At 36.4% G+C, this 13,140-nt stretch overlaps 2 protein-coding genes across 16 annotated transcripts in view; one reads left to right on the forward strand and one right to left on the reverse strand.

Moving 5' to 3' along the window:
• Positions 1-13,140, forward strand: part of CEP128 (centrosomal protein 128) — a 381,239-nt gene that overhangs the window by 10,986 nt on the left and 357,113 nt on the right. For 12 of the 15 annotated variants that reach the window (XM_081830117.1, XM_081830118.1, XM_081830110.1 and 9 more), the window contains exons 3-4: positions 8,692-8,852; positions 10,533-10,619. The exons of 1 other annotated variant lie outside the window; for it this stretch is intronic. In XM_081830117.1, the coding sequence (XP_081686243.1) occupies positions 8,706-8,852; positions 10,533-10,619 (234 nt within the window). In that variant the 5' untranslated portion in view covers positions 8,692-8,705. Of the gene's footprint in view, positions 1-3,447; positions 3,597-8,691; positions 8,853-10,532; positions 10,620-13,140 lie in introns of all 15 variants that reach the window. 2 more of the 15 variants (XM_031028191.2, XM_081830112.1) reach the window with 2 other exon arrangements.
• LOC115940965 (large ribosomal subunit protein uL11-like) overlaps positions 1-13,140 on the reverse strand; it is a 103,802-nt gene that overhangs the window by 6,701 nt on the left and 83,961 nt on the right. The gene's annotated exons all lie outside the window — the stretch shown is intronic.

Below are 13,140 nucleotides of genomic sequence, written 5' to 3' on the forward strand. Positions count from 1 at the left end.
AGAGGAGCACTGGTGTAAAGAAGACAGGTACAATTGATAATGGTAACGTCGGCTGGCTTGTTAATATTTTCTCTTGAAGGAGAGAATAAAGCTCTCAAGTCCTACAGCTATTGAAACAGTGAGAAATGCTTTCTAAAATTTGAACTTGGTTAGTGATTAAGCTTAAAATCCACTTCCCACCTCCCCCCCGCCCCCAACCCTTAAATACCAACATCATTACCTTGAACATGGAGGACAGTTGCCTTGGACAGGGACGGCTGAGGCACTTGAAGGCCACAGAAGCAATCACCTACTTAACATGCACTAGTCAGCCTTTGTGAAATATCACCCCTGATGCTGGGTGCTTATCTTTTATGGAACAGCTTGCAAATCCTAATTGTTTTAAACTGGCTCTGAGGAAAAGAGACTTGGAATCAATAAATTGTAGCTCTCATACATACAAATGTGCATCATTATAATGAAGACAGTCTGATGGTTCTTTAGGTCAAATAACAAAAGAGGTGGACTTGAGTTTGCAAAGACTCCCTGCCAGTCCTCCTACAGGATTGAACGCAGTTTTACTCTCTGGTCATTGTTCAGGTTTGCATATGGACATTTGTTTTGATGGATCCTCAGTGGGAGTGAATTGATGAGGGTTCATTTCTTGCTCTGGTGGCTGTCTGTCTTCTTTATAAGGTTCATTAAGACAGAAGCAACAATATTTATGCCTTTAAATACTGATGTGTTGGGAACAGCTAACTAAACTACTCTAAGAATTGTACCATCTGGTTTTAGACCAAGAACTTTCTCTAAGACTCCGGAGACTTTCACCCGAGGTCACCCATCTTAGTCCTTTCTAGAGTTTTGGAAAAAGCTCAGCATCTGAGAAGCAGACAGCATGAATATTATCGTTTTTCTCATCAATGAGAGATTTTATTGTACTAGTAAGTGGTAGTAAGCTGCAGAGAACATTTACTGCTTTTTCTTCAGTTGAAGGAAATGCTTTCTCACCTTTAGCCAGGATTTAGGTGATTCAGCTTCTTTAAATTGTTCTTAAATAAATAAATAGTTCTTGAAAGAGTTCTTTGGGCATTCTTCAATTTTAGCAACTCTTTTTTCTGTCAACAAATGTCACACTTAAATTTCTTGTGATGGAAGAGTTCTAATCCAACTGAATTTTCTTCTTTTAAATCTTTAACCATAATGATAGATTTTTCTTGAGCATACATTATTTTTCTACTCGTCTTAATAATTTCTCTTTGGGCTTCAAATTGTAATTTTGATTAAATATCATTCTCAGACCATTTTTAGTTTGTTTCCCAAAGCCGAATTTGATTGTGTAAGCTCTGTCAGTGCGCATTAGTATACTTCCACATAGTCCTTCAGCTTTTCCGTTTGTTCCAGTATTTAGAATGTTTAAGAGAGTCCGTTTTTGAATTTAATGACTGTCCTTCAGCAAAATTGCAAAGATAGAGTCATACATGATGAAAAAAATTACTCTTTTAGCTCATAAACTCATGATAAATGGTTTCTTTGGTCAGCCAGTATTCTACAGTATGCAGCAGTAGACATTGACATTGTGATCCCATTTCTTTAGCTCATCAGTTGGTGAGGACTAGTGACATGACCCCATTTAGGTAGGTGTCAGGGGACTGAGTAGTTGATCAAGAAAGTTGCTTGGGAGAAGGAAACAACTATCAAGAAAAAGGGAGTTCTGAATCCAGCTTTTATTTAAACACGTCTTCCAGGCTGTCATCCTGTTATTAATCTGTTACCTCTAAAGGTTATGTTTATATTTTTCTTTCTTTTAAGTATATATTATATTTTTCTTTCTGATTATACAGTCATTGTGGAAAATTCAGGAAAGATAGGAATGTTTCAAAACACAGAAATTGACTATAAATGTTGGATGGTAAATATACTTTTGGTTTATTTTCTTACCCTTTTGTTGTTGCCTTTTCCTGCTCCTTTAAATTTGTTTACTGATAAATTTTTTTTTTTTCAAGATTTTATTTATTTGAAAGAGAGAGAATGAGAGACAGAGAGCATGAGAGGGAGGAGGGTCAGAGGGAGAAGCAGACTCCCTGCCGAGCGGGGAGCCTGATATGGGACTCGATCCCGGGACTCCAGGATCATGACCCAAGCCGAAGGCAGTCGCTTAACCAACTGAACCACCCAGGCGCCCTAAATTTGTTTACTGATAATTTATATTCACATATAGACAACATATAATGTTAATTACAAAATTCATAGTTTTGTCCTTGTGTTGCCATTAAATGTCTCCAGAAACAGACTTTTTAGTATCTGTATACTGTTTCATTGCATGAGAGGTACTGTATTTTAACCATTCTTTTATAATTTGAAATTTTTTTTATTTTACCTCTATTATAACTTCTCAGTATATGTCCTTACATATATCCTTACATATAAATTCTGTATGTATTCAGATGATTTTGTTAGGGGAAATTTTTGGAAGTATAGTTAGTAGGTGATAGGTACAAACTGCCCTTGATACATACTGCTTGCTGATAGCCAGACAAGTTTGTATCTATTTACACATTCCCACTAGGACAGTAGAAGAATGCTCTTTCCCTTAAAACCTGGCTAAGCATAGACATTATTATTTAACAGGAAACAAGTCAATAGGCTAGAAAAGCATCTCATTGTTTAATTTACATTTTAGGTTAATTAGGTAGAACAGTTTTTTTATAACCATGTGGAGTGTTTACTTATGTGACCACTCTCAATAAACTTTTTTCAACATGGAATAGATCTAGTGCTCTGGGTACAGTTTCACTGGGGAGAAGTTTTCAGAGGCCTGGTCAATTTTCATTAATGCCACTGATAGTAGGATATACGATATTTTAAAAGTTTTTTAAAATTGTAATGTAAAATAAGACAGTCTTAATGGAATAAAGTGTGTGTAATTGTCACTTACTGTTTTGTGCTTTTCTTTTTTAGTAAGTTATATTAGGGGCTCTTCAGAACTATTTTAATGGATCTCCCTATATTCACTCCAGGTTCTGATTATGTGGCTGGCATTAGCTTCTTGCCAATTCTAGTAGCTGCTCTTTTCTCTTTTGTTTCTCTCTCCCTCCTTCAACTCTGTGTCTGGGGAGTGGTGGTGTTGGCTGATGAGACATGGCATCTTTTGATAAGGTTGGGTCTCTGCCACCACAGCTGCCTTCTGTGTTGTGACACTTAGGGTAGGTGCTCTCTCAGTTAGCTTTGCGGGTCACGTTTGACTTTGTGAGTTGTCAGTAATAGTTGGAGAAAGTGCTCAGTTTTTATCAACAATGAAAATCTAATTTCTGTTTTTATTATGGATTTTTTAATGTCTTCAACATTTATGACACTTATGTATAATTAAAGTGCTTAGATGGTTGCTGAATGTTTCTTATTTTGTATTAAAAAAAGCCATGCAGAATTCTCAGATCGATTTCATCTTACATCTTGATATCTTTACAGGAGTTCCATCAGATGCAGGAGTTTGAACATCTTTTATTGCTCAGAGTAATTGAAATTAATAGCCGAAGACTTTGTGTGTGTGTAGCAGTGAAATTCATGCTGGAAAGTGTGATTTTTCTCTTATTAAAAATATGTAATCCCTAGTAGGGGTAAGTGAGAGGTCTTTCTTTTTGTATTGTGTGACAATTACACATAATTTAGTTCAATTCTTTATTTAATGCTGCTAAGATTTTCTGTTTTAAAGTTAAATTCAGATACCTCATGTTTTCACTTGTTAATATTTATCAACTGATTATAATGTGTGTTTCTTAAGAACTTGACTGTGAGGAACATACACCTGCAGTAAAAGTATAAAAATATGGCCTGGAGAGTTAAACACAAAATCATGCTAGTGGTTGCCCTGATGCGAGGCAGGAATACTACTGAGTGGAGGGTGGGGTGGAAAGGTACTAAGACTTTATTTAAAATGTTCTAAATATTTCATTAAAAATATTAGAAGGACACATGTCAGAATTGGAAATAATAACTATATATATTTTAAATTTTGTTAGGTAACATACAGTGCAATATTGGTTTCTGGAGTAGAGTTCAGTGATTCATCAGTTACATACAACACCCATTGCTCATCACAACAAGTGTCCTCTTTAATACCCATCATCCATCTAGCCCGTTCCCCATCCATTTCCTTCCATCAACCCTCAGTTTGTTCTCTATCGTTAAGAATCACTTATGGCTTCTTCTTCTTCTTCTTTTTTTTTTTTTTTAATTCGTTTCAAAGGTAGCATTTAGTGATTAATCAGTTGCATATAACACCCAGTGTTCATTACATCATGTGCCCTCCTTAATGCCCATCACGCAGTTATCCCTTACCTCCACCCACCTCCCCTCCAGCAGCCCTGTTTGTTTCCTTAAGTTCAGTGTCCCTTATGGTTTGCCTCCCTCTCAATTTTCATCTTATTTTATTTTTCCTTCCCTTCCTCTATGTTCATCTATTTTGTTTAAGTTCCACATATGGGCGAAATCATATGGTATTTGCCTTTCTCTGACTTATTTTGCTTAGCATAATACCCTCTAGTTCCATCTATGTCATTGCAAATGGCAAGATTTCAGTCTTTTTGATGTCTGAGTAATATTCCAGTGTGTGTGTATGTGTGTGTGTGTGTGTATGTGTATATGTATACATATACAAATATATATATGTATACACATGTATACACACGAACACACACACCACATCTTCTTTATCCATTCATCTGTTGATAGACATCTGGGCTCTTTCCATATTTTGGCTATTGTGGACATTGCTGCTATAAACATTGGGGTGCATGTGCCCCTTTGAATCACTACCTTTGTATCCTTTGGATAAATACCTGATAGTGCAGTTGCTGGGTCGTAGGGTAGCTCTATTTTCAACTTTTTGAGGAACCTCCATACTGTTTTCTAGAGTGGTTGCACCAGCTTGCATTCCCACCAACAGTGTAAGAGGGTTCCCCTTCCTCCGCAATCTTGCCAACATCTGTCGTTTCCTGACTTGTTAATTTTAGCCATTCTGACTAGTGTGAGGTGGTATTTCATTGTGGTTTTGATTTGTCTTTCCCTGATGCTGACTGAGTAGTTTTTCATGTGTCTGTTGGCCATTTGTATGTCGTCTTTGGAGAAATGCCTGTTCGTGTCTTCTGCCCATTTCTTGATTGGATTATTTGTTCTTTTGGTGTTGAGTTTGATAAGACATTTGCAAATATCTTCTCCCATTCTGTCGGTCGTCTTTTAGTTTTGTTGACTGTTTCCTTTGCTGTGCAAAACCTTTTTATCTTGATGAAGTCCCAATAGTTCATTTTTGCCTTTGTTTCCCTTGCCTTTGGAGACATGTCTAATAAGAAGTTGCTGTGGCCAAGGTCAAAGAGGTTGCTGCCTGTGTTCTCCTTTAGGATTTGGTGGATTCCTGTCTCACATTTGTCTTTCATCCATTTTATGTTTATTTTTGTGTATGGTGTAAGAAAGTGGTCTAGTTTCATTCTTCTGCATGTGGCTGTCCAATTTTCCCAGCACCATTTGTTGAAGAGACTGTCCTTTTTTTCCATTGGACATTCTTTCCTCCTTTGTCAAAGATTAGTTGACCATAGAGTTGAGGGTCCATTTCTGGGTTCTCTATTCTGTTCTATTGATCTATGTGTCTGTTTTTGTGCCAATACCATACTGTCTTGTTGATTGCAGCTTTGTAATATACCTTGAAGTCTGGAATTGTGATGCCACCAGCTTTGGTTTTCTTTTTCAATATTACTTTGGCTATTTGGGGTCTTTTCTGGTTCCATACAAATTTTAGGATTGTTTGTTCCAGCTCTATGAAAAATGCTGATGGTATTTTGATAGGGATTGCATTGAATTTGTAGATTGTTTTGGGTAGCATAGACATTTTAACAATATTTGTTCTTCCAGTCCATGAGCATGGAATGTTTTTCCACTTCTTTGTGTCTTCCTCAATTTCTTTCATAAGTGTTCTATAGGTTTTTTTTTTTTTTTTAAGATTTTATTTATTTGTCAGAGAGCACAGCATGGGGAGCAGTAGGCAGAGGTAGAAGCAGGCTCCCTGCTTAGCAAGGAGCCTGATGCGGGACTCGATCCCAGGACCCTGGGATCATGACCTGAGCTGAAGGCAGATATTTAACCGACTGAGCCACCCAGGCACTCCTCTTCTGTAGTTTTTAAGAGTATAGATCCTTTACTTCTTTGGTTAGGTTTATTCCTAGGTATCTTATGGTTTTTGGTGCAATTGTAAATGGGGTCGATTCCTTTATATCTTTCTTCTGTCTCATTATTAGGGTATAGAAATGCAACTGACTTCTGTGCATTGATTTTATATCCTGTGATTTTGCTGAATTCCTGTATCAGTTCTAGCAGTTTTGGGGTGGAGTCTTTCGGGTTTTCTGCATGGAGTATCATGTCATCTGTGAAGAGTGAGAGTTTGACTTCTTTTTTGCCAACCTGAATGCCTTTTTTTGGTGGAGGTGGTTGTTTGATTGCTGTGTGGACGCCTTGCAGTTCTATGTTGAATAAAAGTGATGAGAGTGGACATCCCTGTTGTGTTCCTGACCGTAAGGGAAAAGCTTTCAGTTTTTCCCTGTTGAGGATGATATTTACTGTGAGTTTTTCGTATGGCTTTTATGATATTGAGGTATGTTCCTTCTATCCCTACACTGCAGAGACTACTCAGTCGACATCAGGGAAAGACAAATCAAAACCACCACGAAATACCACCTCACACCAGTCAGAATGGCTAAAATTAACAAGTCAGGAAACGACAGATGTTGGCAAGATTGCAGAGGAAGGGGAACCCTCTTACACTGTTGGTGGGAATGCAAGCTGGTGCAACCACTCTAGAAAACAGTATGGAGATTCCTCAAAAAGTTGAAAATAGAGCTATCCCTACACTGCAATGGTTAATCAACAAGAAAATGTTGATTCCTCCTGCTTTCACTAATGGAGAATGCTGGAAAGTACTTAGAGTAAACAATTTTAGGTAATGTGGTATCAATTTATGAGATATATACATAGGAAGTGGTTTCCTAAGTTTAAAAGGTGAACTTTATATTTAATATTTCTCCTCAAATACATTCTTTTGGACTTAAACAATTGTGATCCAAGAAAAGCAGAGCTAAATAATTCTGGTTCGTGTTTCCTGATGTGGGAGGGTACTACACTATAGGCTCTATATACCTTTGGACTTGTGGGCAAGAGATGGGAGGCACAAAGCAGAGGAGATAGGTGCAGCAAGGGGTTGAGAGACCTGCACAGGGCATAGACAGGAGTCTGACAGCGTAATCTCTGGCCTTTTCTCTGCTGTCAGAAGTTGGATGTTCTGTTGATTCTTTCTCTGATGTTACACAGACAGACTGTATTTCACTTAAAAAAAACCCCCAAAAAACAAAAAAACCCTAAACTTACAGCAAAGGTCCTTGCTTGTTTATCTTTTTATTTAGTTTTATTTTATCTAACGTTTTAAAAACATAACTGCTTTCATGAATTGCTCTAGGATCTATTTATATTTAGCAGATTCCCTTTATTTTTGTTTTAGATGTGTGGTCATGTACTTCCCAGATATACTGAGAATAAAGATCCAAAAAGTCCAGAATATTCTAGATCATTAATGAAATTTTTCATCACACGGTATATAATAAGCCAGAAAAAATGGCCATATAGATTTTAGGAAGATTATAACAATGTTAAAGATTGTTAAGCCTCCATTAAGCAAAAAATGAAATTGGAATACTCTGTAAACTTCTACTTTTGATCAATGAGTGTTCTCTGATGACTTTCTGTTCCAAATATATTTTTTTCCTTCAAATTCCATAAAAGATTCTCTGAAACTTTTGAGGTTGTCTTGCATGAAATAACTTTCTTTTGCATTAAGTCAAATATTGAGGTAAGGATGGGGAGAAAGCATATTTAGAGAATTTTCTACTGATGAAACTAAGGATGTTTGGCTTTCTGTTTTGGTGGAGATGTTCAAGATGCCATCTTCTCACATATTTGTTACTATGGAATTTGTACCTCTGTTATAGCATTTGTTTAATTTTGTATTTTAAATTAGGGTGCGTGGGGGGCGCCTGGCTGGCTCAGTTTGTAGAGCATGGGACTCTTGATCTCAGGGTTGTGAGTTCAAGCCCCACATTGGGTGTAGAGATTACCTAAAAGTAAAATCTTAAAAAAAAAAAAAAAGTGCATGAGAGTGTTCACTATACACTGAATGGGGTTCTCTTTTTTTTAGGTCCATTCTGTGAGTGTTGTATTTTTGTTTAAAGACACACATATTCTTATAGCTTGGTAGAATGGACTTCAGACCAATATTGAGACCTGCAGGTCCTAGCTTAAAGAATAACTTTTTTTCAATTGTAGAGATGCCAATCTACCTGTCCCTTCTACCTTGCAGTGTTGTTAGTAAGATTAGGTGAGACACTATACGTGAGAGTGCTTTTAAAATTTCGGAGCATTGCACAAAATTAAGGGATTATTATTATTTGTAACCATGACTAAAATCATATCTGAGGAATTGCTCTCTTATAGCAGAAAAAACAAAGGAAAGAGAATTACATGGGGAATTGACTTGTGTTTTCAACCTACATGTTTAGAAATTATGATATGCCAAAGGACTAATGTAATACTTAAAAAGATCAAAATGCAAATGGTTAATCTCATATTTCCATGCTCTTTACTGTTTGATTGACCTTGACTTGGCTTCATTTTAAGGATTGTGTACATCAATGGCAGAATCCTCCAGCGATTCAGACCACTTTCGCTCTCGTGATCGATTGAGTCGATGGAGTGCCAGGTCAACATACAGGGAATCTCTAAGTCGTCCTACAGTAGGTGTCACCAAGAAGGTCAACACTATAACGAGTACTTTACAGGTTAGTTAAAGTATGGTTGCATTTAGTAGATTTTAAATAGTTTAGGCTGAGAAATAGTTTTGGTCAGCATATTAGTTTTTTTTTTACTGCTGTAACAAATTACCACAAAACTAACTACATAAGTAATTATAATTCATAATTAAAATAGCAAAGTTATTTTTTATAGTTCTGTACATCAAAACCTGACACTGGTCTTATTGCACCAAAATCAGGGTTCAGTAGGGCTGCATTCCTTTCTGGAAACCCTAGGGGAATGTCTGTTCCTTTGCCTTTCCCAGTTTTCAAAGACTGCCCACATTTCTTGAGGCCCTCTTCCTTCATCTTCAGAGCCAGCAAGGGTGGGTTGAGTCCTTCTCACGTCCCATCACTCTGTCTACTCTTCTTCCCTCTTCTGCTTTTAAGGACACTTGTGATTACCTTGGGTTCACCCAGTAATCCACGATAATCACCGTCTCAAGGTCCTTAACTTGAGATACATGTCTTATATACAAAATCCCTTTGGCACGTAAGGTTACATATACACAAGTTAAGGATTAGGACTTGGGCATCTTTGGGGGCCATTATTCTGCCTAACACAGTCAGTAAAGATATTTGAAATTTATGATAGGTTGTGGAAGTGTTTTGGGATAAGGCAGTATGTCCAAATAAAATGTGTGGGAGTGAAACGAGTGGGAATTACCACAGATTAGTTTCTTGTGGCCATGTGCCCTTAGAGAAGTTGCTCATATTTTGGCTAGGCAGATTATTCATGGATGAACAATACTGAGATGTCATTTTTATTCAGAGGCTAATTTTTGACTGCCTTTGGAATTTTGAATGGAGGCAGTTTATATCCTCTCCATAGAAAGGACTTGGGAAAAGAGGTGGGGGAAGGGTAACACAACCAACCTGGGCAAAAGAAAAGAGTTTTTTTTCCTACCTGTTAATCTCTTATTTTTGCTTTGCCTGGATAAGCAAATTGCTTTGGATTAGTATGCTTAGGTAAGAAGAGGCTAATTTATGTTGGAGAGGCCATAATTTGACTTAAAACTCATGAAGTCTTTCTTTTTAAGCTTCTGTAAACTAGCATACCATTGGATTTTTAGAGTACAGATCCTTATACTTGCCCACCAGTGAGACACATTAGTAAGTATATATTTTTGAAAGAAATGCCTTCGTTTATCTTTCAGGTAAAATCTGGTACATTTGGGTAGAAACCCTTTTTCTTGTGATTAGAACTAAATTTGTTGTTTATAGCTAAAGGTTTAAAGGATCCTTTTTTTTTTTTTCTTTTTTCCTAATCAAGTTCTGAGGTGAAGTTATATTTGAAATAACATTGATCCTAATGATTTGCTTCTCTTACACATAGTCTACTAGGTTTGTTCTTTCAGGATTCCTTTTCTATAAAAAAGGTGTGAATTAGTTGAGGTGCACAAATTAATAATGAAGAGTCTTTTTGTTGCCAACTGATTATGGAACCTTGGATAAGGATTTAAATTGTGTGCTTCAGTAAATTGTGGATGGATTTGGGTTTCTCTCTCAGTGGTTTTAATATTTATTTGATTTATAAAGTATATTAATATCCAACTTAAGTATGATATAAATCATACTTTTTGCAAATGGTTGTCTTAGCTATTTGACATACTGCTAAGGCTGAGAAAAACACTGGAACAATTAATAAAATCCATTTTCTTTTTTAAGGACACCAGTCGGAACCTGCGACAAGTAGACCAGATGCTTGGACAGTATCGAGACTATAGTAATGGACAGGCGGGTGCTATAGAACATGTGAGAATGTTTACATATGTTTGCATTTTTTCTTACCTACCTTTTTGGAAATCAGTTGTTGAGAAGTAGGGAGGTGAGATAAAGGATAGAACCATTGTGAACAGCTTTAGCTTTTAGATTACTATTTTTTAGTAGGTTAGCTTGTCAAATGGATTGCCAGCTAGCTTATATAGATTAGATTCTATTGAATTTGAAAGTTTAAAGTCAGAGGAGGAAGAATTCAGGACATTAGTTAAACTGAGACTTACTAAATTTGGGCCACTGTTATCCCTCATGGGAGTTAAGAATTTTATGGATGGTTTATTTTAAAGTAACATGTGTTCATTGTTTAAATAAATTATAAAACCTCTCTTAGCCCTTCTTAGTTCCACTCCAAAGAGGCAACAATTTGACAGTTTCTTGTATATCTTTCTGAACATTTTCTATGCATGTATACCTATAAATACTTTATTAATAGTGAGAATTAATTTTTTGCTTTTTAATTTATTAGTGAAAACTTAAGCAGTATTAGCTAGTAGGCACAAACCTACTTTCTAATGCTGAATACTAAATGGTTAATTATGGTAGCAGATTTCCTTTGATTGGAGGAATTGGGAAATGGTATTAGGTAAACTTCTGTATAGATAAACATTTAAAACACAAAATGTATTCTGTGGCATTAAGCCTCTGTGGTAGGCCTAGAGTTGAAGAATGCTGAACTCTGGGGTGTGGTTTTATATATGGAAAGTAAATAAACTCAACAGGTATTTCATTTCCATCTGAGTTATAAGTACGTAGAATGCAAAGCTATTCATTAAAAGTAAGACATAGGAAGCAAGAGTCTTTCCTTTTGCTTTAGGTTATTCTTTGGTCTACAGTCTCTTCGTTCATTTCCCCAAATTCTTGTTCTATTAAAACAATTGGTTCTCAATGATTTTTCCCTGCAGCATAGTAGAAGAGTATGTCATTCATTGCCTTATATTAGACTTACTCATTAGAACAATGATTTTTACCCTGCCACCTGTAAATTACCTGTGGGAATATCTGCCATAATCTGTGGGAATATGTGTAAATTGGAAAGAATATTTCTCACAAGTGATTCTGATGGGCTCTTCAATGAAAATTGCTTTCTTAGCATTAAACTGCTATGGAATATATCATAACCAAAAATGAGGGTTTTTGTCTTTATTTTTTATTTATTTATTTTTTAATCAGTATGTGTCCTGTTTAGGGAGAGACTCTGGAGAGTGATTTTTTTTTTTTTTTTCTTTTGGTGGCTGTGCTGTAACTCATACCAGTCTTCTTGCTATAGAACCTGCTGTCTTTTTTTTTTTTCTCCTAAACATCCTGAAACAGGTTTATCCAGTATTTAACCAGTGTTCAATTGTTAAAAAATTTCTCCATTCTAAATATACATTGCTTTGTTGAAATTAGCATTTCTTTTTTTAAAATAGAAGAGATTTCCTAGAAAATGAGCAAATTCTTTTGCTCTAGGGAAGACTAATTTTTATTATTAACTTAGATTTTGTAAATGATTCTGTTGCTAAACCTCAGGAAATGGATAAGTGAGGTGTGTGTGCATATATATGCATATTTAGTATCTGTTTTATTGGGATTTAACTTGGTGAACCTAATTTGCAGTGGGTGAGGGGAAATACAAATATTTAACGTAGCGTTTCCCTCCTGGGATGATCTCCCCCAACAAGAGAACTGTGAGAATTACTCCTGTTGGTTTGTAAGGCCTAAGGGTCAAGAGTCATGTTGGGTTACTTTTTTGATGACTTTTCCTTGAACTATAGCATAATTTCACCTTGTTCCTTTAAATCTTTATAACTGCCAATCCTAGATTTACTTCTTCTTATATGTGAAGGCCTCTCTACGAGGAGTTGAGCAGTGTTAAAGCATATCGGTGATGCAGTCCACGGGGTCTCAGAGAGCAGTAGCACACCTCCCTTTTCATGTCTCCATATGCTTACTAGGACATCCCAGGCACTCTTTTATATTACCTAGTTGAGTTCTCTCAACTCTTTTATATTACCTAGTTGAGTTCTCTCCTGTTAGGTAGATACTATTATTATCCTCATTTACATGATAAAAGAATCGGGGCACAGAATGATTGCTAACTTGCCCATGGGCTCAGGGCTAGTAAAGTGACAGAGCTGTGGGTAGGATGTTATCCTGAAGCTTAGCATCAGGATTCATTTACTTCACTGAGTCATGGTTGCTCATATTTGTGTGATGCTGTGAGTTCATATTTCTGAAAATTGGGATTTTGGGTTCAAAGTTTGAAGGCTTATGTACTGTACGATGATAACCTAGATTTTGGAGATTATATTAACTGATAGAAAAACAGAAGCCCACTGTCACACAAGTCATTAATGTTATAGCTGATACAATGTCCAGAACGAGAGTTAGCAGGAACAAATCCAGAAACAGAACTGGGAAGAAATATGGCACTGAGCTAGGACTGGCACTGACAGATTGTCAAAGTTGGCGGTTCTGGCTGCCACTTAGGCAATGTGGAAAGTTCTGCAAGTTGCCT

The sequence above is a fragment of the Leptonychotes weddellii genome, chromosome 9 (assembly GCF_054177405.1).
Source record: "Leptonychotes weddellii isolate Sample4059 chromosome 9, ASM5417740v2, whole genome shotgun sequence".
In the NCBI taxonomy this organism is placed as follows: domain Eukaryota; kingdom Metazoa; phylum Chordata; class Mammalia; order Carnivora; family Phocidae; genus Leptonychotes; species Leptonychotes weddellii.